General features: G+C 50.5%; 1 protein-coding gene across 1 annotated transcript in view; it reads right to left on the bottom strand.

Annotated features, from left to right (window-relative positions):
* Nucleotides 1–26,568, bottom strand: part of LOC117870556 (formimidoyltransferase-cyclodeaminase-like) — a 28,236-nt gene extending 1,668 nt beyond the window's left edge. The window contains exons 1-13 of the mRNA XM_034757738.1: nucleotides 26,371–26,568; nucleotides 23,165–23,348; nucleotides 22,252–22,380; nucleotides 21,319–21,407; nucleotides 15,254–15,433; nucleotides 11,147–11,284; nucleotides 10,074–10,205; nucleotides 7,841–7,902; nucleotides 4,957–5,086; nucleotides 3,146–3,307; nucleotides 1,797–1,840; nucleotides 1,096–1,234; nucleotides 57–152 (exon numbers count right to left, since the gene is read on the bottom strand). Coding sequence (XP_034613629.1) covers nucleotides 57–152; nucleotides 1,096–1,234; nucleotides 1,797–1,840; nucleotides 3,146–3,307; nucleotides 4,957–5,086; nucleotides 7,841–7,902; nucleotides 10,074–10,205; nucleotides 11,147–11,284; nucleotides 15,254–15,433; nucleotides 21,319–21,407; nucleotides 22,252–22,380; nucleotides 23,165–23,348; nucleotides 26,371–26,424 — 1,539 coding nt within the window. The 5' untranslated portion in view covers nucleotides 26,425–26,568. The remainder of the gene's footprint in view (nucleotides 1–56; nucleotides 153–1,095; nucleotides 1,235–1,796; nucleotides 1,841–3,145; nucleotides 3,308–4,956; nucleotides 5,087–7,840; nucleotides 7,903–10,073; nucleotides 10,206–11,146; nucleotides 11,285–15,253; nucleotides 15,434–21,318; nucleotides 21,408–22,251; nucleotides 22,381–23,164; nucleotides 23,349–26,370) is intronic.
* Nucleotides 26,569–27,159: the final 591 nt, after the last annotated feature.

The raw sequence follows: 27,159 nt of genomic DNA, 5'->3' as shown, positions 1-27,159 counted from the left end.
CCTCAGGACCGCGTGTCCCCAGCGAGGGCCCGGGGATGACTGGAGGGGCGACCTACCTCCTTCCTGAAGGCTTCATCCGTTATATCTTTCAGGTTGGTCACCACGTTGAAATAGGCACCAAACACTCCTGCTTCCAGCGCTTTAGCCGCCACCTGAATGCAAGTGTTAAAGGGATGTGTGAGGAGTTACCTGTATAGCTCACGTAGGCCCGGCTGCCCCTTCCCTGCTGTAAAGTGGCACGGCTCCTCCAACCTCAACAGCCTGAGGCCTTTACACCCGCAAAGACCTGGCCCAGGAAGTGGATCGTGTCCAGATACTGATTCTCAGACCAACACTCCCAACTTCCCAGGAGGTGGCACTTGTCACCTGTAGATCTCAAAGGAGGGGAAGCATTATTGTCCCCTTCTGACGGCGGGGGAAACTGAGGCAAAGAGCGCTACAGTCGACATTTTCTAAAGGTGCCACTGGTTTTGGCCATCAGAACCTGCCAAAAATGTAGGCAGCTAAAATCAGTGGGTAACTTTGAACCTGTTGGCTGAAGTGACTTGCCCAAACTCACACAATGAGTCACTGGCAATTCCTCCACCTCTCATTCCGGCAGCCTGTCCACTGGACCTTGGTGGTGCAAGACAGCAGAGGATGTGGGACAGACTCTGGGGCACTGCACTTCTATGGCAAGTCAGAAAAGTTACGGCCACCACCAGGATTTTTCCACTGCTTGGGCAGAGAAGTGGATGGGCCAGTGGGCAGGGCGCTTGCCTGGGACTTGGGAGACCTAGACTCGGTTCCCTGCTCAGCCACAGATTTCTTGGGCAGGTCACTGAGTCTCTCTAGACCTGAGTTCCCCACCTGAACCATGGTGGTAATACCCTCCGGGGAGAAGCTGAGAATTGTACGTGCTCAGACAGTCTGCTGAGGGGAGTCATACAAGTACCTGCGATCGACAGACCTTTTGCTTCCTAACAACATAAATGAGAATCTGTACAAGTCCTCCCAGTGCTCACAGGCAGATTTCTTCCATTCTGCACTCCAGGGCCAAACTTCCTAAAGAGCCGCGAAAGACTCTGAGCCTGCAGCCAGTGCCTAGGCCAGTACCTGGAGATCTGATTTGCAGGCGACGTTCCCGTACTGAGCCATCTCTTTTAACATGGGCCATAAGGCGTTCACTTTCTCTGCCAGCGAGAAGGGGACACCTACAGCCTTCTTCAGCCCCTGCTGCATAGCAGCTGTGCGCCTGCAAACGGCAAGACACACAGTCAACCTGACTGCAAAAGGCAAGCAAGGAAACCTTGTGGGAAGAGGTGATATCGCACCATGGACACTGGGCCGGCCAAAGCACCATGCAAATGCGTTGGTTTTAGGTTCTATTTGCTCATCCAAAAGTGATCCACCCTGTGAGGAGTTAACAAAATGCCTTTCCAAAGCACATGGGGCACACACAAAGAATGATTAACAGACATTGAATGTCGGACAAATGTCCAAAAAAATCCACCCAAAGGCCCGCCATTCAGGGCAACTCACTCAGCCTGCTGCTCCCATAAGAAGCCTGAGGAAAACCAAACTTTAGCTTTGCGGGATGGTGTGAGGATCTCCTCTCTCTCTCTCTCTCTCTCTCTCACACACACACACAAAATTAGGGCCTGAGCCATAGCCCAATGAAGCCAATGAGAGCCCATCCATTGACTTCAGTAGCTCTGGGTCAGGCCATTGGCCTTCAGCTCATTCCAGTGATATCATGGGCTACCCCAGGGGATCAACACCAGTGTTAGTGTTTCAGCTCTTCACACAATACAAACTTTTCTCTCTCTTCAGGCGTGTTCTTAGGCAGCTTCATTGCGTCCTGTTGAGAAACAAACAAGCAGGCATCAGACCGAGGATGCTGGAGATGGAAGAACTATTCCAGATAAAGTTCAGCTCCTTGAGCCTCCTTCCCTAATGCCTGACCCCAGCATGGGTCCGAAGGGGGAATGTTCCCATCAGGGTGGTGTGTTCATATCACACCGCTGGTGGAAGTGACCCGCCAGACACCCTCCACTGAGGACGCTGCCCTGTGGTGCACAATAAAGTTGCCCAGCGGTTGCTTAGTCACATCAAGGCTGGGGCAGCCCCTCGGTGTTGGAATGAAGGAGACAGAACTGCCTCCCCGGTGCTGCCTTCTCCTTGCTCTTCTGCCTGCCAAGTGCTGGTGCCAGAGGGAATCTGTCCCACTGGGCGTGTGAGGACATTCCTTGGTGTGTCCCTCTTCCGGTCACTCTTTGCTGTGACTCTCAGCCTAACGCCCGTGGGAACGGATGGCACAGTGCGATCCTGCGATGCCATCCTGGGGAGCCAGAGTGCAAAACCAGGGGGGCAGGGCCCCGGGAGCAGCCCTGGGCACCGGAGCTCAAGCAGGCTGTGGATCTGTAAGGGGCAGGCTCAAATGCCGTGCAGTGCTTTCTCTGCCCCTCGTCCCGGCCCACGTCACCCTCCCATTCAACTGGTTTGGGCTCGTTCGTTCTGTCGTGGGTCTCTACCCTGCTATGCCCTGGACGGATCTCTGTGCAGGCGGGGTCCTTTGCTTGCCTCTCTCCTCACAGCCTGATCCGTGGAGCTGATCTCTCGGCACAGACAGGACAGCTACACTGGGAGAGATTTTAGGATCCGCCTTTGATGTATCCTGTAAGGTCACTGGAATGGCATCCGGATGGATTCGGTTTATTGTATTCATTTGGCTTTGGAGCTGTTCTTAGTTAGATACAATGCACCTTTCCGGAACTCTGGCTTATCGCATTGTTTGATTTCAGAATTCGGGGCCAGGCCCTCAGCTGGTTGAAATCTGCCCAGGCCCACTGATCTCAATGGAGCTTCAGGGATTCCCATTAGCTGAGGATCGGGTCCTCTCTACCTGTCACCGTGTCTATGCACAAGAGACACTGACAAGCTCAGCCCTCCACCTAAGCAGGGCTCAGTAGGAAATCTACCACAGGCAACTATCAAGGCAGCCAACATTTTGCCGAGAGTCCTCAGCTTTACTTGAGCGTCAGTGATTAGTATTACACGCTATGGGAACGACCAGAGAGAGCAGGCTTGCGAGCAGGCCGCAGACACAAAGGGGTGAGAAATGGAGAGACGTGCACCTTGTGCAGTGCTTACAAACCACACTCACCATGTAACTGCTGAAAGCAAGCGAGTCCGTGTCCACCATGACAATCAGCTCATTCATGGCCTGATGGAACGGAGGGATCAGCTTCCTCATGACCACTTCCAGCGCCTCAAACTGACGCTTCCCGGAGGACATCAGCCCCACCATGCAGCCCAGAGCTGCCCCCTGCAAGGAGACATGGCGAAAGCTCCATGCGCGTGCTCTCCTCCAGAACAAGAGACATTAACCCGAGCGGATTGCCATTGCCATTCCTCCCGTGACACACACGCCACCATGCCCGCCACTGGGCAAAGAGCCCCGACCTGCCCAGGGAGAGTGCAGCGAGACCCTCCCAGGAAGGACGAGGATTCTTGGGCACTAAAGAACCAGCCAGGAAGTGCTACTCGGAAGATTGCTGAATGTGAAGCCAGCAGTGAGACCATCCCAGGAGCAGAGGGAAGTAAAGGTGAGTGAGTCCAACAGTTGCCACGTATCGCTTTCACTGGGCCACCGAGGAGGCTGATTTGCCACGTGCCATTGCCAAGCAGCCCACCGGCCCAGAGTGCACTCTGCACTGCCCCACAGATGCTGGAAGGGGGCGCCTGGCTTGTGGGGCTTCCTCCGTGACCTCAGCCAGGTGGCTACACTGGCCCAAATGCAAAGGAATTATTTGTCAAAGGCGATGAACACCAGGGTCTGAATGAGCTCTCCCCGGCCATCAGGAGCAGGCCACGTTTGCAGAGGTGCCAAAGTGATTGATTTTGGCTGTTTTGGATTTAGTGTTGGACATGGGGTAATGAAATGTTGTTCTCCTTATTGTATGAGTAAAGGGCAGCAAACAGCAGTTAATATGCCCTACTTGAGGGGGGGTCACCCTCACATGCTAAGCACAGGTAGTGATGCCAAAGCCAAGTCAGAGGGGGATGGGAACAGGTGATCACAAGGTGAAATCCTTGATGAGCAGGTTTAGGGGCGGAGCCTTTGACCTGATGTGGGGACAGTGCTGTGGTGAAAGACAACGCAGGGGCTGCAGCTGGAGGGCGGTTCCCCACTAGCTGTGAAGTCCCTGAGCAGCAGGCCAAGGGAAGGAACCACAGAACATGGCACAGCAGCTAGAGGGATCAGCGAGGGGCTGCAGGGGTGGAGGCAGCAGAGACAGCGGTGAACATGGCAAAGGTGGCAGCAAGCAGCAGAGACAACAGTAGCAGCAAGTGAGCAGCTGCAGAGGCCGTACTCGATCCCCCTTCCGGGGGGAGGGGGGGGGGATGAACCGTGTGACCACGCCCCAGAATTCTGGGACTTGGCTGACCTCAGACAACTAGCTGAAAGGGGGTGCGGTGGAGGGGAAAGGGCAGCAGTGTGTTCAAGGGGCATTCATTCACTGGACTTTCACACTGCAGGGAGGGGAACTGAGGCAAAATACACAGCCCAGGGTATGCAGGTGGGTGTTTACTCATTGTTTGCATCCTTTTGAATCACTGTTGCTGAGTTTTCCTAAATTAGTGCTGTGATCCCTCCGTATAACAAAAGAAAATGTGTGTCGAGGGGAAAGACTCGGGGCTTGCGAGAGGGGAGGAATGGCCTCTTCGAGTCACCCGGGGCGGTGTGCAATTTTCTGGATGGGGGCTCGAGCCAGTTCTGGTGCATTGTTAAGAGAAACCCCTGTTGCTGCCAATGCCCCCTGGCAGACGGGCTACAGTTTCTCCTACTACTCACTTGTGGACAGTGTCAGGGTTTGACTCAGAGTGGGCTCCCACCCCACCCAGCACAGGCTCTCCACCCCGCTGCGAAGCCGTCGCCCTGCTGTATCACAGGAGAGCCGAGTGTGAACCTACCAGAGCAGACATTGCCGCAGACACCGATCCTCCCCCGGGAGCTGCTGACCTCGCACCAACGGCACGCACGAACGCGTGGAGTGACTTGGACACCAAGCCTCCGTCTGCCTGGCCACTCTGCACCAGGTACCTGCCAACAGCAAATCAGGATGAGCTCAGCCCGGTCCAGGCCGCTAGTGTCAAGCAAATGCAGGGAAGCCAGGCTCTCTGAGCAGCCCCAACCATGCTCCTACGGCTCTTCCCAGCACGCCCCCGATAATTCCTTTACCAGAAACCTGAACCGGGTCCCGCGTGGCACCCTCAGGCCTTGACCATCACAGCCAGGAGCCGCATTGAATTCACTGGGCCTTTGGGGGCTGTATCTGCCGAGAGAAACTCCACCCCAGTTTGGGAAATCGAAACCAGCAGCAGCCTGTCCTGAAGGAGAGCTGCTTATTCCAGGGCCTGCGTGGGGGAGCCCTTGGTGCAGAGGTTCTCAAACTGGGGGTCATGACCCCACAGGGGGTCACAAGGTTATTAGATGGGGGGTTCGCGAGCTGTCAGCCTCCACCCGAAACCCCGCTTTTTCACCGCCAGCATTTATAATGGTGTTAAATATATAAACACATGTTTTTAATTTCTAAGGGGGGGTTGCACTCAGAGGCTCTCTGTATGAAAAGGGTCACCAGTACAAAAGTTTGAGAACCCCTGCCTTAGTGGGGACATTTCTGGCAGGAAGGGATCGTTCCTCTCTCCTGCAACGCATGAACCATCCCCACAAAAATCCTACTCTTCCCCTTTAAAAATCCCCTCCACTGCTCTGAGCAGAGGCATCCTGGAGCTGGCAGCAGTGCCGTGGAATGAGAGGAGCTGCTCTCAGGGGCAGAGATTGGACTGGGCACTGCCACTTGCCAGGGCATCCTCCCCGACCCCACGGGGAATGGCCATGCTGCTCTTCTCAGAGGAGAGCCACCGGCTGGGCTCAGCCTGCAATGGCCAGTGGTGGGTGAGGGCGGGAGAGAGGCCAGTGGAGGGTATCCAGCTACAGAACAGACCTTCGGAGTCTGACCAACTCTAGGAAACACTGCAAACCCTTCCTCTTGGAAACAGCCCTTCCACAATGAGCCAGAGACTCCAGGAAGTCCTCTAGGAACTTTGCTCTTGCTAATGACTTTACATGGAAGGTGCTAGATACTATGGTGAAGGGAAGCAGAATACAACCCTGCAGGTGTGTCTGCACTGCGATCGGCAGGTGGGAGAGCAGCTGGCATGTTAAACCAGGTATGCTGATTACTAAGCAAACCCTGGGTGCTCCTGATGGTGCAGTTTAAACCCAGCAGTTCATTGTCCAGTACTAGAACTGGGCAGAAACTGGAATTTCTGTTCCATGGGAAATTCTGACATTTTGAAAAAAAAATGTTCTGAATTGGAACAAAAAGCCAAAATTTTGAAAATTTTTCAGAAATCAAAATTCTGAAAAAGTTTGATTTGGGAAATGAAAAGTTTCATTTCAATAAAGTCAGATTGTTTTGTTTCGATAAGGTCAAAATGTGTCATTTTGACAGTGTTTCATTTTATTTTTAAGATATGTCAAATATTAAATGTAACATACATTATATTTAATTAAAACCTTAAATTCAAAACAAAGTTAAAGTGATAAAGTTGAACCAAAACCTTTTTACCTTATCTAAATGAAACACTTCAGGGTTATTGAAACAAAATGAGACAATCAAAGCGATTCTTTTCGACTTTTTCCCATCAAAAATGTTGAAATCAACGTTTCATTGGGCAGCCAGGAGCATTTTAAACCCTATAGCAGGCCTGCACAACATGCGTCCCAGGGGCCGCATGCGGCCCGTGTGGGCTCACTGTGGGGCCCGCGGGGGGTGAGTAGGTGGGCTCACTGTGTGGCCCGCGGGGGGTGAGTAGGCAAGCGGCGGGTGAGGGAGGGGGGCCAAGGAGGCGAGTGGGCAGTGGCGGGGGGTGAGTAGGTGAGCCGAGGGGGTGGGGAATGAGGAGGCGAGCAGGCGGGCAGTGGCGGAGGTGCAGGTGAGCCGGCGGTGCGGGGCGGGGGGTGAGGAAGCAAGCAGTGACTTGATGGCTGACCTGGTCTACTGATCTGGTCTGGCTCCCATCCCCTCTCCAAGGGTTGCAGCTGTCTGTAGGTGCTGCCTTCCATGCCTACCACATTCATTCAACAGGGCAATTGATTACAAAGTGGGGGGAAGATCTTATTCTACTTCTAGCAAAAAGACATTTTTCTTTTACCTTAATTATTCTACCTTAGGAACCCGCTATAACATATTACAAAGGTTCAATACTGCTGTTTTTTAAATTAATGGAGATATCCTATCTCCTAGAACTGGAAGGGACCTTGAAAGGTCATTGAGTCCAGCCCCCTGTCTTCACTAGCAGGACCAAGGACTGATTTTTGTCCCAGATCCCTAAGTGGCCCCCTCAAGGACTGAGCTCACAACCCTGGATTTAGCAGGCCAATGCTCAAATCACTGAGCTATCCCTCCCCCCCTTCCCCAGTGGTGCTGGGGAAGGAGGGTTTGTTTCCACGGGGCGGGCGGCACTGTGGGGGGTGTTGTGTTTCGGGGGGGCTGGGTAGCACTGGGGGGGGGTGGTTTCGGCAAGGCCGGGGGGGGTTCGGCCCTCAGCTGTTTTTTTTGGAGTAATATGGCCCTCGCAGCTTTACAAGTTGTGCAGGCCTGCCCTATAGGAATACAAATCAGTTCCTAATGGCATCCCAGAAAGAATGTGCTACTTTGGGGTCTGACAGAGCAACCGCAAATTGAGTCCACAGCTATTCTCAGAGACTCATGGGCAGGCACCCGGGCTCCCTCCATCGTGCGTAGTACAAGCAAGGAGAGTGACAAAGAAAATGGACAAGGTGCCATACTCAATAATGCGCTCCTGGGGGTTAAATGGAGACAAGGAATCCAGGCCCAGGCGGCTGACTACCTGAAATGAAGAAAGAGAAATTCATCAAGGCGGAGTCGACATATTAGCCTTGCTCACTTCTGGGGGAGAATATTCAGTTCCAAGGCTCATCGGATGACCAGGAATTCTGAGCGAGTGATTTGATGTAACTATCCAGCCAGAAAGGACTGGCCTCACTTGGGACACTTGGGTCATGTACACGTTTCTACAAATCAATGTTACGTTTTTACAAGGAACAGTATCAAAGCTAGTAACCTACAATTGGTTCCAGCCATGAGTATGTTCTGATATCCATCCACGCTGTCCGTCACCATCATCATCATCATCGTAATTAACTAACTCTTATCTAGGGCTTTTCACCCATCCTATTCAAAATGCCTTAGCAAGACATTAACTATAAGTGTGATATCAAGCTAAACAGAACTGGTCCTTTTTGGTTCTAACGAAGTGTGGCATGGCATTTGAAATACAGCATCGTGTCTTTAAAACCCTCAAAGCTGATTCATTTTCCCTTTGTATATTATTTTTTGAGGGGCACCCATACATCATCATACCTACCACGTGGGAAATGAATTATCCCATGGGCCAAGGAAACAGTTCCCACTTGGGTAAGGCTCTGGGAAGCTCCTGTAGGTTTTAATGAACCCAATACATACAGAAATCGTTTCCTTAAGGGCATTAAGCAGGTTGCTTTCCCACACAGCACTTCTCCAACCTCTCAAGTCACTGAACATCCCTTTGGAACCTACCCCAATGAATGCTGTCTCATTCGCGGGAATAAGTCCTTCTTCAGAATGTCATTGGGAGTTTTATCTGCCTCAGGGGCTTGGTTTGGTTTCTGAGCAAGGGAATAAATAGGAACTTCCAAATCTTTCATATTCTCTGGTGGGAAAGGACAAGACGGATCTGATTTTGCTCCATTGCTTTTTGCCTGACCCTCGGTGACCCTCTGTGCCCCAAACAACACCCTGGCACCCCCATATTGACCACTGTCATACAATTAGGATATGTTTTGTACAAAGTATGTCTTGTGAGTCTTGATCTGTTGAACATTAATATCCTGTTTGGTTGTATGTGCTGTCATTGTATGTGAAGTTATGAAGTTTTGCTATGTGTGTGTTGCTGAAATATGTTGTGAGGCCGGGAACACCCACAACCAGCCTTTCAGGTACAACAATGAAGAAGCTACACAGTACTAATGGCCCCATTAAGGGGAATGAATCTACACACCCAGGGACTATCGCAGGAATTGTTTACAATGGAGGTTTCCCAGAGGGATCACCTGGGCAATGGAAGATGCTTGACCAGGGGCAGGGGGAGAGGGGAGCAGATCCCCATGTCATGAGCAAAGATCTTCCCAGCAAGCTGGAAGAAGCTATAAAAGAGGGGAAGTGACATCATCACTTGGCCTCACTCCCCTTGCACCTGAACACCTGGAAACACCTTAGGAACAAAGACTGAACGGGAAAGGAGGTCCCTCGTGGGACAGAAGAATTCCAGCCTGTGTATGTAAAAGCTGTAACCTGCTTGTACTAGCTAACAGGGTGAGACACTGCTTGATTCAAAACCTATTTCGTTTATAAAGCTTAGATTCCATTTTTGTTTTATTTCTTAGGTAACTTGCTTTGATCTGTACACTCAGTACTTATAAATCACTTAAAATCTATCTTTCTGTAGTTAATAAATTTGTTTTATATTTTTTACCTAAAACAGTGTGTTTTGCTAGAAGTGCTTGGGGAATCTGCTCAGGAACAGAAACTGGTGCATGGTCCTCTCCACACTGAGAGAGGGGAGGACTGAGTAATAAACTTATCCTCGTCAGGCCTTTGACCAGGGCATGACGGTACAGCTCTGGGGTCCTAGGCAGTGGAGCTGGTGGGGAGCTGTCTGGAACCTCTCTATTGTTAATTCATGAATGCTGAGGAGAAGCATTCATGTAACTGCAGCTGGGTGTGTCCCTGCCTGTGCAGATGTTTGTGGGACTGCAGGACCGGGAGCGGTCTGAAGCTTTTCACAGCCTCACCCGGATTGGTATGTCAGAGGGCTCAGCAATACCCCAGTTCCAGGTTGCACCCTGGGGAAACCCGTCACACCCTTCCACAGGCAAGAAGCTGCCAGCTCAGCTGCTATCATTTGCAGTTCTTTCCAGGGAAAGATTTCTGAGCAGGGATGTCAATGGACGCTGGCCTTACCAGTCTGATTTTCTGTTCCTCCTCCAGGATGAAGAGGTTTTCTTTCTGAATGTAATACTCCGCTGCATCAAGCATGGCCTTCTTGGGGACAAGCCCCACCAGCTGGGAGCCCACCACGGGCAGGCTCAGCTCCTGCAAACAAGGACTAGCATTTAACAGGCCTCTAGCATTACAGTCCCACTGTCTGGCCACCTCTCCCACTGCCCCCGACTCCTGATCCGCACCAAGGGGTGCACTGGACTCGAGCAGGACCTTCCCATTCTAGGGGCTGGGACTCATAGTCAGAGATCTCACTTTGCTGGACCTTCCTGCTGCTGTTTGGGCCCAGCCAACTGACCCCTCACTCCCATTCGCAGCACATAGGATCTGCACAGCTGGTCACCTGCTCGCCTCCCCTCCCCCAGTTCTACAGCAGTGGGACCTTAATGTCACCACGGGGGCCTGCTGCCACCACGCCCCTCACTCTGAGGGGTAGACATCCCAGTGTGCCTGGTGCTTATGGGGAAATGCCATGGAAGGCCGTACATGGGTGGGAGGGAGTGGGCTGGCTGGCTGGCTCCCTAAGGGATAAGAAGTAGGTGTATGCCACTTAGCAGCCTCCTGAAAACATGGGAGGAGGAGAGGATAGCTGGCAACTCACCAAACGAGGCCATCTGGGCTCCCTCCCGAAAGGCACTGAAGGTAGGGTACAGAAGCAGAGGGGACCCCACAAATAACCTTGGCGTCCAGGGTGTTCCCTGTATATGCTCATAGATCTTAAGTCTAGGCCAGCAAACTTGGACATGCCGCTGTCCCACGCCACGTGACAGCCAGTCTGGAGGGGACGGTGCAGCAGCTGGCACGTCTCATGAGGAACACATTCCTGCTCCCTTAATGCCTTAAGTATGGAGGGTAGGTTGTGGCTCCCTGTGTATTCACACACACCCTCCTACAAGACAAGCTCTCATGGCATAGGCATGAGGACTTTCTCTTCCTCCACCAGCCACGGGCACTTTGGAATTTTACTTCTCTGAAGGAGGCTGGTTGCGCTGGTTAAAGCTGCTTCAAACTTGCATTGCACCTGTGCAACTCACCCGGGCGTCTTTGCAGACCTCCTCATAGACCGTGTGGAGGGAAGTGATTTCAAAGTCCAGCAGGTTTATAGAAACCTGGGCAATATTCTCCTCATCCAAGTACCAGCCCATGCCTTGGACCTTCTTCAAACGCCCAGGCTGAAAAGAACAACACACTTCAGAGCTGTGATGGCTGATGAGCCAACTCAACCCTGGGAATAAGCCTTCAAGAGAGAAAGCATTCTGCAGATGAGGGGAACTGACTGGTACACAACTGGAGGTTACTAGCCCACAGCTGTAAATATTCGGGTTTGCTGATGATCCGGAAGTAGCAGCAGCCAGATATTGTACTGTGAAGGAAGAAGAGTCCATACTGATAATGGATAAAGTTGCCTTCATATTTACTTGTACAGATTTAATGGAGTGGGACTATGCCCCTTACCGACTCCCCTCTAGTTATTTGTTCTGCTCCATTGGTTGCATGGGGCCTTGCATACTAATAGAAATGGCAGGTCCCTGCCCTGAGGAACTTACAGGCTAAAGACTGTGGGCACAGATAAAAACATAACAACATAAGAATGGCCATACTGGGTCAGACCAAAGGTTCATCTAGCCCAGTATCCTGACTTCTGGCAGTAGCCAATGCCAGGTGCCCCAGAGGGAATGAACAGAACAGATGCTCCATCCCCTGTCACCCATTCCCAGCTTCTCGCAAACAGAGACTAGGGACACCATCCATGTCCTCCTTGCTAATAGCCATTAATGGGCCTATCCTCCATGAACTTATCTAGTTCTTTTTTGAATCCTGTTATAGTCTTGGCCTTCACAACATCCTATGGAAAGGAGTTCCACAGGTTGACAGCGTGTTGTATGAAAAAATACTTCCTTTTGTTTGTTTTAAATCTGTTGCCTATTAATTTCATTCGGTGACCCCTAGTTCTTGTGTTATGAGGAGTAAATAACACTTCCTTATTTACTTTCTCCACACCGATCATGATTTTATAGACCTCTATCATCTCCTCCTAGTTATCTCTTTTCCAAGCTGAAAAGTCCCAGTCTTATTAATCTCTCCTCATACGGCAGCCGTTCCATACCCCTAATAATTTTTGTTGCCCTTTTCTGAACCTTTTCCAAGTCCAATATATCTTTTTTGAGATGGGGCGACCACATCTGCACGCAGTATTCAAGATGTGGGCATACCATGGATTTATATAGAGGTGATATGATGTTTTCTGTCATATTATCTATCCCTTTCTTAATGATTCTCAACATTCTGTTCACTTTTTTGACTGCCACTTCACATTGAGTGGATGTTTTCAGAGAACTATCCACAATGATTCCAAGATCTCTTACTAGAGTGGTAACAGTGGTAACCCCCATCATTTTATAGCTATAGTTGGGATTATGTTTTCCAATATGCATTACTTCGCACATATCAACACTGAATTTCATCTGCCAGTTTCTGCCCAGTCACCCAGTTTTGAGAGATCCTTTTGTAGCTCTTCACAGTCTGCCTGGGTCTTAACTATCCTGAGTAGTTTTATATCATCTACAAATTTTGCCACTCTCTGTTTACCCCTTTTTCCAGATCATTTATGAATATGTTGAATAGCACTGGTCCCAATACAGACCCTGAGGGACACCACTATTTAGCTCTCTCCATTCTGAAAACTGACCATTTATTCCTACCCTTTGTTTCTTATTTTTAACCAGTTACCAATCCATAAGAGAACCTTCCCTGTATCCCATGACAGCTTACTTTGCTTAAGAGCCTTTGGTGAGAGATCTTGTCAAAGGCTTTCTGAAAATCTAAGTTCACTATATCCACTGGATCCTCCTTTGTCCACATGCTTATTGACCCCACTCAAAAAATTCTAGTAGATTGGTGAGGCATGATTTCCCTTTACAAAACCCATGTTGACTTTCCCTCAAAAAATTATGTTCATCTATGTGTCTGACAATTTTGTTCTTTACTATCATTTCAACCAGTTTGCCCAGTACTGAAGACAGGCTTACCGGCCTGTAATTGCCGGGATCATCTCTGGAGCCCTTTTTAAAAATTGGCATCACATTAGCTATCCTCCAGTCATTTCGTACAGAAACTGATTTAAATGGTAGGTTACATACCACAGTTAGTAGTTCTGCAATTTCATATTTGAGTTCCTTCAGAACTCTTGGGTGAATACCATCTGGTCCTGGTGACTTATTACTGTTTAGTTTATCCATTTGGTCCAAAACCTCCTCTAATGATACCTCAATCTGGGACAGTTCCTCAGATTTGTCACCTAAACAGAATGGCTCAGGTTTGAGAATCTCCCTCATATCCTCAGCCGTGAAGACTGATGCAAAGAATTCATTTAGTTTCTCCGCAATGGCCTTATCGTCCTTGAATGCTCCTTTAGCATCTCCATCATCCAATGGCCACACTGGTTGTTTAGCAGGCTTCCTACTTCTCATTTACTTTTAAAAAAAATTGCTATTACTTTTTGAGTCTTTGGCTAGCTGTTCTTCAAATTCTTTTTTGGCCTTCCTAATTATATTTATGCACTTCATTTGCCAGAGTTTATGCTCCTTTCTATTTTCCTCGGTAGACTCACTGCTTCTTTTACTTTGTTGTTTAGCCATGGTGGCACTTTTTTGGTTCTCTTACTATATTTTTTAATTTGGGGTCAGTGGTTCCATGTTATGCCTGCTCTGCCCATACTATGCATTCCAGTACAATACTCCGCAGTGCATTTTCACATGCTATGCTAACAAAGACCTTAAGCTCTCCTGCCAGACTGACTGAGGGTATTTCCACACTGCACTAGGAAGTATGTGGCAGCTTTGATCTTGCTAGTGAACAATAGCAGTGAAGTTGCAGCATCACAGACTGTAAAGGCCACGTGGGACCCTGGGTGTGTATATCAGTGACTAACCCATGCTGCTCAGCTACACTGCTATTGGTACCCACTCTATCTAGATCAAAGGAAGCTTGGGTTTGTCTTCAAATGCTGCAGTGACCCCTCTGATTGCAGGGTAGAGAGATCCACAGCCTAGCTCCAGCAAACACGTGTTTTATGCTGAAAGCAACGTGGCCAGAGAAACCAGTAACGTTCCTCCCAACAAAAAATCAATCAAACAAACAAATACATCCTGTTTTATTTATGATGACAGCCTTGGCATCCAGCCTCCCATTGCTCAGCCCCAGAAACCCACCCTCAATCTCCTTCCAGATGGATCCCTCTAATCGCCTGCTCAGATACACTCCCATCCTTTGGAGCACTTGCTTCCCACTGTCAGACAAGGGAGCCCAGCCTGAAATCTCTCCTGTCTGTGAGCTCAGCAGGGCCCCCACTTTGGCAAGTGACCCCTGCTGCTCTCAGGCTATGGGGTCACATGAGAGATTGACAAGGCAATTCTATAAAGTGCAAAGTAGCTCTGGGCGCTGGGAAGAGTCATAAGCAGCTTCCCTTCTTTCCCAGGGACAGTAGATGGGTCCTCAGACAAGGCTCGGGGATGGCCCTGGGGGATGACTCAACTGACACACTTAGAACATGGGATACTCCACTCCCATGTACAGAGTTTGATGAAACAGAACAACAGACACCACCCCAACGGGAACCAAGTACACACCTGCAGGGACATCATGCCTGCCCTTAGCCAGAGAGCACCATCATATACTATAAATGGGTAGATATGTCAAGGAATATAGGAACCACCTTACATTAATCAAAGCCTTATATCCTCTTCACCTCAAAGGTCATTTGTTGCCTGCTCAAACAAGCCAATGTTGCTATAATAAAGGTTGCATTTACCCAGTTTACTCTGATCTAAGAACCCTAAATTCCTCCTCCCCTAGAACCATAATTCAGCAGCATGAAAATAGCTGAGAGGGGCAGTAGACCTGTACAAGCCCAGTTTGTAATTTTTGTACAGATCAATTCAGGTGTAGCCTGTAACGCAAACTGGCACCAGTCTCCCTTCCTCTGGGACAGCAAAATTGGACAAATCCGGAGAATTGTGGAATTAGGAGTGGGTGGGAGAGGGATTTATTCATTTGTTTATTTTTGAGCCAACGCTCTAGTTACCCAGTGCCCTCTCCCAGTGAAGCCTGATTATTCTGAATAAGGAACTTAATGGGCTTACCTGGTCCTTCGCGCGGCCCTGCTCCCGGATGTTGAGAGCAATCCGATGCGCCAGCTCCTTTGTGCACAGGAGGTTGATGTTGTACGCAATGAGGAATGTACGCGCACCAGTGACTGTGGCTCCCCATCTTGGAACAAAGGACGCGGAGCCAAAATCAGGAACCCACTCGGCCTTTGTGAGCTTAGAAGAGAGTGAAAGAAAGGAACGAAATCCATTGAAAAGAAACTCCTCATCGTTTAAGGTCAGCCGGGTTTATTTGTCACTCCAGAGAGCTGGCTGCAAGTTAATTCAGAATTCATAGACCGTCCAGCCAGAAATGGCCGTTAGGCTCTCCAGTCTGTGTAATGCAGGCTGGAGAACCTCAGCCCATCATTCTGGCAGGACGTTCAGGGACCTGTGGCAGAGCTAGAGCAGATCGTTTCGAGACCATCCAGTCGCTCTTGGGAATCAGCACAGGAGACATGGCGCATTCCTCACTCAGCGCTATTCCACGCCCAGTCTCCAGTATTGTGTGTTAGTGTGTGTGTTCCGCTGGAGCCAAGAGCCCCAATCTTAGCACAAGGCAAAACAACGTCTGGTTCAAACAAATGACTGGGGTGGAGAGGAAGGACAAGGTCACAATGGAACCACCACGCTGAGCACAGTCCGCAGCAGCTTCAGCGCAGCACACCGGCTGCCTAGCCAAAAGAACGTGTTCTGAGTGCACACAAAGCATCTGGGAAATTCCTGAACCCTCTTCTCCCCATGACCCAGCACAACCAGCTTTATTAACCTTTCCTCAAATTTCTCCCAACGCCCCCTCTTGGCTGACACCAAACAAGAGACATTCAGCCCCTATGGGAGACGCTAAGAAACTATTAGGAAATGAAAACAGGAGCTCACAGAGCTGCCAAGTTCTGTACAGCTCCGTGGGCCACGTGTCTTACCAGCAACCAACCATTGCTGACTCCCTCTGGGCACCCCGGGCCGTGGGACAGGTCTGGTGGGGAGGTACAAGCCATCCCTCACACCATGGAGAAGGTAGTGACGGGGGACTGGGGAGATGCAGGGGGCGCTTGGCGAATGGGGCAGCCAGAGTGAATGGGGAGCCATTGATTCACAGACCATAGAGCTTAAGGCCAGAAGAGACCATCAGATCATCTCTTGTGACCTGGGCAAAGAAGTCCCGCAGTTACCCCTATATTGATCCCAATGACTTGTGCTTGGCTAAAGCCAATCTCTTCGACAGGCATCCTGTCTGGAGTGGAAGACATCAGGAGATGAAGAATCCACCACTTCCCTTGGTGGTTGGCTCCAATGGCTAATCACCCTCATTGTTAACAATCGGTGCCATACTTCTCCTTTGCATTTGTCTAGTTTTAGCTTCCAGCCATTGCTGTTTGCTCTGCCTTGCTCTGCTAGACTAAAGAGCCCTTTAGTACCCAGTATTTTCTCCTAATGAAGATACTGGGTATCAAGTCACCTCCCAGTCTTCTTTTTGATAAGCTAAACAGACTGAGCTCATTAATCTCCCACTGTACAGCATTTCCTTCAGGCCTCGGATCATTTTTGTGGCTCTTCTCTGCACCCTCTCCAATTTTCCAACATCCTGTTTAAAACGGGGACCCCAGAACTGGGCACAGTATTCCAGCATTGTCTCACCAGTGTCATGTACAGAGGTAAATCATGGCCCTACTTCTCCACACTCCCCTCTCTACACATCCCAGGATCACATTAGCCCTTTCTGTATCACCATCACACCGGAGCTCACGTTGAGTTGCTTTCCACCCTCCTTTCAGCATCACGGCTCTCCAGGTCACAGCGCCCCACCCTGTCGGCATCCCTTCTTCAGAGATGTATACAACTTTCTATTTGGCTGTATTAAAAAGCATTTTATTTAAATGGGCCCAGCTTACCAAGTGATCAGATCACGCGGTATGACTGCCTTGTCCTCACTATTTACCACTCCACCAATCCTTGTATCATCTGCCAATTTGCTTAGCAGTGATTTTATATCTACTTCCAGCTCAATGATGGAAATGTTGAGCAGCATCAGGCCTAGTGCCGATCCCAATGTAACCCCGCTGGGAACTGCCCCATTTGATGGGGATTCCCCATTGACAACTACCCTGTGCGATCTATCCGTTAGACTGTCCTTCATCCACTACCAGGCGCTATTGATGCTGCAGAGTGCTAATTTTAAACAGTGTTGTGTGGTACGAAGTCAACTGCCTTCCAAAAGTCAGTGTGTATTACCACAGCTACACTGTTACCTGCATCAACCAAACGTGTGAGCTCCTTAAAGAACGACAATAGGTGTGTTTGACATGACCTATTTCCATAACACTGCCTTGAGTGGCAGTAATTATATACCTGTCCTCAAAAGCTGTATTGATCGAGTCCCATATCAGCTCTCCCACTGAGGACCAGGGGATTTCAGGGAGTCAGAGACTGACTTTGGAGGAGGAAGCCAGGGGGCTTGGTTGGAGACGGGAGAAGGATTGAGGGAGGGCCTGAGACAACTAGGAGACATTTCTGGGATGAGGCCTGTAGAAGCTGTGGGCCAGGAGATCATTCGGATGAGGCCTGTCACAGCTGGCGGGAGGGGGTTGTTGGGATGAGGCCTGTGGCAGCTGCGGGGGAGGAGGGGAGGGATGAGGCCTGTGGCATCTGGGGAGTGGGGAGGTCGTTGGCTTGAGGCCTGTCACGAGTGAGGGGTGGGGGGCCGTTGGGATGAGACTTTTGGCAGCTGGGGGGCCAGGGGTTCATTGGGATGAGGCCTGTGGCAGCGGGGGAGGGGGCTGGGGCGTCATTGGCATGAGGCCTGTGGCAGCTAGGGCCATGGGGGTTGTTGGGATGAGGCCTGTGGCAGCTGGGGGACAGTGGGGTCATTGGGATGAGGCCTGTAGCAGCTGCAGGGCAGGGAGGTGGTTGGGACAAGGCCTGTGGCAGCCGGGAGGCGGGGGGGTCATTGGGATGAGGCCTGTAGCAGCTGCAGGGCAGGGAGGTGGTTGGGACGAGGCCTGTGGCAGCCGGGAGGCGGGGGGGTCGTTGGGATGAGCCCGGTCTAGGGTTGCCAAATTTCTAATTGCACAAAACCGAACACGCTTGCCCTGATCTTCCCAGATGCCCCGTCCCTGCCCCGCCCCTTCTCTGAGGCTCCACCCCCTTTCACTCCATTCCCCCTTCCTCTGTCGCTCGCTCTCCCCCACCCTCACTCACTTGCTCATTTTCACCAGGTTGCGGCAGGGGGTTGGGGTGTGGGAGGGGGTGCAGGCTCCAGGATGGGATCAGAAATAAGGGGTTCTGGGTGCAGGAGGGGGATCCGGGCTGGGGCTGGGGCTGAGGGGTTTGGAGTGTGGGAGGGGGTTGGGATGAGGCCTGTCACAGGGTCTCCCTTCTTCCCCAGCTCTCTGGAAACAAGTCACTGATCCCACCAGCTCCTGCTCATTCGTGCCATCATCCTGGCTCCAGCTTGGCTGGTGCCAGGCAGGAGGGCACTGCAAAAGGAGGAGAAATGCCCCCACAGGGAGGCAGAGCCTGAGCTGAGGCATCCTGGCAGCCCTCTGGCTGTGCGAGGTGCTGTGCGGATGTGGGGGCATAGGGCTCAGACCCTGGCCCTGGGCGATAAATGGGCACCTCAGCGATAGCATCACAGCACAGAGACAATCCTTCACTCACACCCTGGAAAACACTGTCCTGGGGCAGGGCCAAGCCTGGCTCCTGGAGGAGTTTGGCCAACGACTTCACTGGGCACAGGGTTAGACTCCTCCCCTGGGTTTACTAGACCCATCTCAGAAGGGGGCGCAGCCTTGAGGGGCGAGATTTGTAAAGCCAATTGTACCACAAATTGTTAGACATACATTTTTCACTGAAAAATTCCAATTTGGGTTGACCAAAATATTTAGCGAATTTGTATAGAAAAAAACAAACAAATTCATAAGAACCTAGTAAGAAGAACGGCTGTACTGTGTGAGACCACTGGTCCATCTAGCCCAGTGCCTCTCAACCTTTCCAGACTACAGTACCCTTTCAGGAGCCTCATTTGTTTTGCCTACCCCAAGTTTCACCTCACTTAAAAACGGAATCAGACATAAAAATACAAAAGTGACCCAGCACGCTATTACTGACGTTCTCATTTTTACCACATCATTATGAAATAAATCGACGGGATTATAAACATTGTATTTACATTTCAGTGTATCGTATATAGAGCACAGTATGAACAAGTCATTGTCTGTTTGAAATTTGAGTTTGTACTAACTTCATTAGTGCTTTTTCTGTAGCCTGTTGTAAACTAGGCAAATATCTAGATGAGTTGATGTACCACGTGGAAGACCTTTGAATAAAACTCAAAATTAAACAAAATTTCCCCTCCAGTTTTTCAGTTTGGTCAGCGAACCAAAAACGCGGTTATTTGCACAGTGGTAATGAAGGCACTGCCAGCAGAACATCTCTTGGTCACTGTGGCATGCGTCACCAGGTGTTACTCCATGTAACTCCACTGGAATGAAGACAGTTATGCCTGGGTGAAACTGGGGTGTCAGAGGGAAGAATCAGGCTCAGAGCTTGTACCACCACTTGGAAAAGTGGCTTATTCATCTCCACTTGTTAGTAGCAGATGAAACTGAGCAAAGACAAAAGTTTTGTTTCAGGTTGAACAAAATGTTTGGTTTGGCCCAAAATGATCTGTGTGTGTGTGTGTGTGTGCGCGCGCGCACGTGTGTGTGTGTGTATATATTCAATTCATTGATAATTTTTTTTAAAAATTGGTTTGGGATCAACCCAATTTTTCGGAATGGCTGGCAAACTGAAAAATCCCTTATTCACACAGCTGTAATCCGAATCCGGCACACCCACAGGGCACGATTACATGCCTGTTGCACTGAGGTTATACTGTACATATCACAGCCATGGCCATTCACAGGGTGGGAACTGGGCTTTCACTGCTTCAAGAACTGTATCAAGAGTCCCAACAAAGCACAGCCAGCCCCTAATGAGAATCGTTACACTGTCCCCTAATGCCAATTCCAGGTACTGCAATTAGGCAAGACTAGCTCTGGAAAAGGTAACTAATCACCAGCTTTCAGCATGGGATTTCACCCTTTCTTAGGGGTCTAAAGTGCTAGAAATATCACAAGAAATAGCTGATCTTCCACTTGCTCCAGGGCTGGTCCAGCACTTTTAAGAACCTCTTTTATGCTCAAAAAGACCAGGCACTTCAGCCCTATCAAGTTCACTGACTTTCTACATTAATTTCAATTTTTAAAATAACCAATCACCTGCCTTTGCAAGGCTCTCGGGCTCAGCTTGTTACATGTATTTAGGCACCAAAGACACCTAGGCTCATTTGAAAATCCCATTAGGCGCTTCTGCATCTTTAGGCACCTAAATCCTTGTCAAAATCTGGCCCTAGAAGCCCCGACACACCTTAACAATACAACACGATCTCAGCAGCATTAACAGGATCAGCTCAGCAGCAGCTCCGCTGGGCACCTCCAGAAACTCCTCTCCACTCCTGCATGGCCTAGGAAGGACAACCTCAGCCCTCCAAACACCCATTTGCCGCACGTCTAGAAAGTCACCATATGGACACTACTGTCAGTATTGCCAGCCCCAAACTTTTAAAAGTCATGAGTCGGGACCCCCAAAACGGTGAGAGGCCTTAAAAATCATGAGACTTAAAAATAAAAAGACTGAATAAGAAATGTCAGGTCCTTTCTATTTGCCCTCTGGCTTCTCAGACCTCGGCTGCACTCAGGTCACATGTTTGTTTTTCTCTGTAACCAAGAGAGCTAGAAACTTCCTTTGTTTAGGAAATGAAAGCCAAGAGTCTCACCTCATCAGATGCTTCCAGGAGCTGGGGCTTTAACAGACACACCAAATACCAGGAGACTCATTGCAAAATCACAAGTGTTGGCGACACTGTATTGTGACGCCCAGCTGGCAGACTGTAAATGTAACAGTGAAAACGCCCAGAGCATCCACGGAGGCTCCCTCACTCTAATGTGAGCAGCACCCCTTTGGTTCCATGTGCAGCGTGCCGCTCCCTCCCCGCCGTTCCTAGACATCATGAGGACTCTAACCTTTTCAGGGAGGGCTTCGTATTCCCCAGCTCGGATTGCTGGCAGAGATTTCCTGCTCTCCTTCCGCGCTGCTTCTCCGTACAGGTACACTGCAAGAGAAAATTCATACGTGACGAACCACTGGCCTGGAGCCATCCAACACATGCATGTTAGTGTGGGTGCGGAAACTGGGAAAAGCCCTGGATATCTCCCAAGGTGTTCAAATACAGGCCAGCTCTAACATAATGCACCAAGGCAATGAACACCACATTCGGCCCCCAGTGAAATCACACATACGGAAAGCGATAAAAGTTCTCGGGTTCTAAATCAATAACTATGTTTGTGTAGGCCTGGAAATCACAAATATACACTGAAACCAGCTTCTCCTTCATTTGCTTAGCCAAGTCACGAGTTAACGATTCGGCACTTTCCTGCCACCAAGAACAGAGGTAACGTACGAAGGGTTCTCAGCAGGGCCTATACATTTTTACTAGTACTCCCAAGAGTGCCTACTAATTAGGGCTTAAAATTTGAAAAGCGGCTAGTGATTTTGGGTGCCTCCAGTCCTGAGACTCTTCGAGGGAGCTGAGCTTCTGAAAGGGCTGAGCAGCCCGCCTCTACATCAGACTCTCTCAATTGTCTCTCAAGTTGGGCTCCCCAAATCACTTGTGATATTTTAGGAAACCTTGGCCCTTCTTGCTCATGTGTGACAGATTTCAAAGCTCATACAGTTCTCTTGCTGGGATAATTTAATGACAGACATTTTAGCCTAAGTTAACTCTTTTAAAAGGGGTTTATTTGTTTTTATCATGGCAGGACAGTCCCAGTGCAGAATCGGAGCGGAACAATGTATTGTGTCAATGTGAGCACAGGGGGAGATGGTGGAATTACTGAAGGGGTCAGAAAAGAGGTGTGTACAGACAGAATTCTCTCCCCTCCCCATCACCAACTCACCAGGCACGCCCAGCTCCACTGACAATTGCTGCCCAAACAGACTGGCACAGCGAATGCATTCTTCCATGGTGACATCCCTCACTGGGACAAAAGGACAGACATCCAGGGCACCCATCCGAGGATGTTCTCCTAGGAAAGCAAAGTGTTATGTTTATAAGAAGCACACGAAATCTTTTGAAGAGGATAAGCAACATTCCAGAGATGTGCATAGAGGCCTGGAGGGGCGTGGGGGAGCGTGGGGGGAAGGGGAGAGGATGAGCCAGTTTAGAGGTGGCCGGACTTTATTTATTGATTCCTTATGATCTCAGGACTAGACTAACTCCCCTCCTGCGTCAGGGCCATTGACGTCACAGGACTAACCAATTACACTGTATTTGCTCAACCGTCCGCCTTGTTTATTCCAGCCAAAAAGAAAACGACCACAAGTTCAGGGTCGTCAGAGGGAGATGTGGAATCTCTGCTCCTATCACAGCCTGCACCTGCCTGGGTAGATTGGTTGGCCTCCCACAGGACATGGGGAGGCTCCGTTTGAAAAGTGACTGCCCTTTGTGTTTGTGCAATGTAGCTCCAGCGGCCGGGAGCGCACGGCTCCCCTAACAGCTGCCGCTCAGCTTCCATTGTAGATCACAGGGAGGAAAAACCCTTAACGTCATGAGACCGGAGAAGGAGAGCCGTCCAATAGCAATCTGAGTAGTGCTCCCAGGGAGATCCCGTGACTCGAGCACAGCCCGCCCTCATGGCTGCTCCGGTTTGGGCCTGAAGTTGCTGCTCTGTGTTGGCTCTGGCAAATCACCTCAGCCAGATCCATGCTGGACCTGACAGCGGAGACCTTCGGCAGTAGGCTGTGCCACAGCTCACTCCCCTGGGCCCCGCCACGCAGCACCTACTCCTGCCCCACCACCACTCTGATCACCTCTGTGCTTGCCCATGTCAATGAGCTGAAAAGCCACTCTGGCTGCACGCAGAGCCCCCTCGACGACGGCGTCTGGACTCCCCACAAAGGTGTAGACCGTCCGATTGGTGGACGGGCCGGCGTCCACATCCAGCAGGACGCACCCCGGTGTCTGAGAGATGGCCTCGCCGATGGCATCGATCACCTGCAAGAGAGCAAGCCGAAGAAGGGGGCTCCGCCAGGCCCATTAACGCTTCCTCTCAATAGGCAGGCCAGCATGGAGTCTCTAAAGAAAGGAGCCGAGACGTGGCTGGGTTTGTTAATGCTTCAAATGCACACCCAAAAGTGAGCCGAGAGCCAAACTTTGGCTCGCAGAGGAATCATTCATGTTCAAAGCACTAACATCACCCTCCAGCTCCAAATCACAGCCTGCACCGGGGACTGAAAAGTAGCTGCTCAGCGTAATCAGAGCAATGTAGGACCCGAAGGGACCTTGAGAGGTCATCTAGTCCAGTCCCCTGCGCTGAGGCAGGACTGTGCTGAGACTTTCCGTGCTCGAGGCCCTGAGAACTGTCTGTGCTGTGTTCCAGACATACAATAAACCCCTCTGATTTAGGCAGGCTAGAGATTGTGGTGGCATTGCTCCCTCTGGGAGCAGGCCCTGAGGGTCCAGAGTGAGTGAACTCCCTGAGGTGGCCCATGGTGAGAGACAGGCGTCCTGAAGGCTCAGAGGTGCGGTCCTGGGAGGCAACGGGACCAGAGGGCCTAACCCCAGAGAGTGCAACCTTCACGAAAGGATGTCACACTGAAGGGGGTTACTCCCGGGAACTGTACGGCACCGAGAGAGCACCGGGCCGGAGAGTCCGTGACACATACATTTTTATGTCAGTGTATGAGATAATTCAGTATTCAATACCCTTGTTGTTCAAAGATAATGGCTCTGCAGTCACATCCACCAACTTCTTTAGCACCCTCGGATGCAGCGCATCCGGCCCCATGGACTTGTGCTCGTCCAGTTTTTCTAAATAGTCCTGAACCACTTCTTTCTCCACAGAGGACTGGTCACCTCCTCCCCATATTGTGCTGCCCAGTGCAGCAGTCTGGGAGCTGATCTTGTTCGTGAAGACAGAGGCAAAAAAAGCATTGAGTACATTAGCTTTTTCCGCATCCTCTGTCACTAGGTTGCCTCCCTCATTCAGTAAGGGGCCCACACTTTCCTTGACTTTCTTCTTGTTGCTAACATACCTGAAGAAACCCTTCTTATTACTCTTAACATCTCTTGCTAGCTACAACTCCAAGTGTGATTTGGCCTTCCTGATTTCACTCCTGCATGCCTGAGCAATATTTTTTTGTCTTCTGCTGACAGTTTTATTTCTGGTTTTGAACTTTATGGTGGGGGCACCTAGTGCAATGGCCTGATGCCCCTTTTATACACCTCCAAATACACATCAGAATTACACACAAAAGCTATGCTAAAAATGCTAATGCTGCAAAGTCAAACACTCAAAAGTTTGGAAATGCCAGAAACAAGGTTGCCTGTGGACCATTAACAGAGCCCCCTGGTGCACACGCAGGATTGCACCGCCTTCAATGACATGATCACATGCTATTTTTTCCACCAGACTCCTGCTTCTTTCGGTTCCCAGGGGAGCACTGTGGGGGAGAGACACCCAGTGGGTTTCACAGATTTTTGCTGGCAGCAGAGGAAGGGTGAGACTCAGAGATCCCAGGCTCGGGGAGGTGGGGGGGGGGGGGGGGGAGGGGGGACATGTTTTCTAGAGGTCACAGACCCTTCTTCCCCATCCACTGAAACCTGTCCTTGTCCCAGTCCTGCCTCTTCCCCACACCTGGCTCCTCATCCCAGTCCAATTCTCCTCCCCTTGCCAGTTCCAGCCTCCACTCCTCCGCTCTCCCTCTTCCAGCCCTTTGTGCAAGCTCTAGCTCTCCAGTCACTTCCACACACGCTGGCTCCCCATCCCAGGCTGTCTCCTTGGCTTCCCCATCCCGCCTCAGTGCCCTGCCCAGCTCCGTGTCCCAGTCTCCTCCTCAAACGGCTGCCCAGCCCTGGGTGGAGCATGCTCAGTGCAGACAGACTCGGCAGCGCATTAGAACTCAGGCTGCATGTGCGCAAACTGATTTTTCAGGAACTTGTGAGGTGGCCAAATCGGGGTGGATTTTTAGAGGTATTGCAGAGGCACCTCCCGGACACAACGGCCGGGAACGTCATGTTTCCAGTGCCTTCTCCAAGCACGGGGGCTCTGGAGCGTCTCATAAGAAAGGGGGTCAGAATATTTTAACATGGGCAAACCGATGTATTTTTCCCTGACCATTTTCTCAGAAACGACTGAACTGTTCGGGGTGAAATGTAAAGTCAAACTGAAGATCAGGCTGAGGACAACATGGAAAATTTCAGCTCAAATGGTTAAAGTTTGGCAAACTTATAAGCAACTGAATCGGGGTCTTATAATGGGAAGTGCCGGTGCTCCCTGGCCCACCTGTAAGTAACGGTGGGAGCTTCGGGGAGGAGGCGCAGCGCTGCGCCGGGACCAGAGGGCAGCAGGAGGGAGCGGGGATTCCAGCTGCTGTTCTTCGGGAAGAGCGGGGCAGTGAGCTTGGCCTTGGGCCTTTCCAGCGCTGGCCGGGCGAAGGAAACCTCTAACAACAGCAATGAGCAAGGGCAGGGCATGGCAAGCACCCAAGCCTGCCCCCACTGGAGAACCGGAGCGAGGCTGCTCAGTGCCAAAGCCCCTGGAGCTGGATGGTCTCATGGCACTGGGGAAACTAGCCTGCTCCAGCCAGGAGCGCTCCGGGGGAGGGGGTATGGGATGGCATCCTCGCTCAGCCCCAGCTCGGACGATGTGGGACCCAAGCCACAGCCGCGAGTCTCCCCACAGGTGATCTGGAGCAAATGGCTGTGACATGCACACCGCAGGGCCTGCTCCCCGCCCCTGGAGCTCAGGGAGTCTCACCCCAGATTCCCATGGGAGCATTTGAGAGGCGCCGGGGGAGGTGAGGTCATTGGGCCGTGCACTCTGGGGGCCACGCTGATACGTGCCGGAGGAGCTGTCATCTGAGGACAAGTTACAAGCATTAACTCCGGCCCAAACTCCATCGATTCGGCCCAGAGGCAATCAACACAAAGCAGCACCCAGGGCAGGTGAAAAGCAAACAAGCCAAGGCCCTTGCACACAGTTTATCTCCACAAAGCGAGTCACACGGCCCCTTACCTCTTTGTTATTGCCCTCGGAAAAGTTGGGGACACACTCCACCAGTTTGGACATCGTGCTGCTTTCGTTCCTGCCAGGGGAGTGCCTTGGCCTGGCCGCACTGGGTTGTTCAGTGTATGTAATGCTGGGTGTTTGCTCTGACCTGTGCGGCTGCAGAAATGGAACTAGAAGAGCAGAGCCTTATACGGCCTAGCCAGTGACCTTTCCCAATCTCCAGGGTTTCTCATTAACTACCCGAAACTGCAGCCAATAGAAGGAGAGTTTCTTAATTAAACAAATAAGAGGAAACTTTTGGCAGGGAAGCCCATCTGGCCTATAGTTACTGGCCTGAGTCTACTGTCCGTTACGCTGGTGTCACTCAGGAGTGACTCCCCTGCACTCACGGATCATTTGTACCTGGAACATTAATGGGCAAGTCTTGTTCTGTTATAACCTGGGCTTCAGTCTCTGTTGTCAGGCTGTTGTCTGATTCAGTTTCATTAAGAGCAGCCAATACTTATTTACCCACGTAACAGTAGTTCTAAAAGACAAATAAAATACAAACATATGTTTCTGTTACAACAGAAAAAGACACAAATTCTACCCCAGTTCATAGGCTCTCTTCTCCCCCCCCCTTTTTTTGTTTGTTTTTTGCTGATAAATCAACCATAGAAGACGCTTTCTTCAATAGCTCACAATTTATTCTATGCTCATAATCCTAGACAGAGACAAGCAAATCCTAGACATAGACACACAAGGATTTAATTATACATAGGAACAAAAAGAATCCTGACAACAGTATTGGTCCTT

Source organism: Trachemys scripta, unplaced genomic scaffold (genome assembly GCF_013100865.1).
Source record: "Trachemys scripta elegans isolate TJP31775 unplaced genomic scaffold, CAS_Tse_1.0 scaffold_33, whole genome shotgun sequence".
NCBI lineage: Eukaryota > Metazoa > Chordata > Testudines > Emydidae > Trachemys > Trachemys scripta.
The sequence above is the reverse complement of the archived record's forward strand: the minus strand, read 5'-3'. Positions and strand labels throughout refer to the sequence as shown.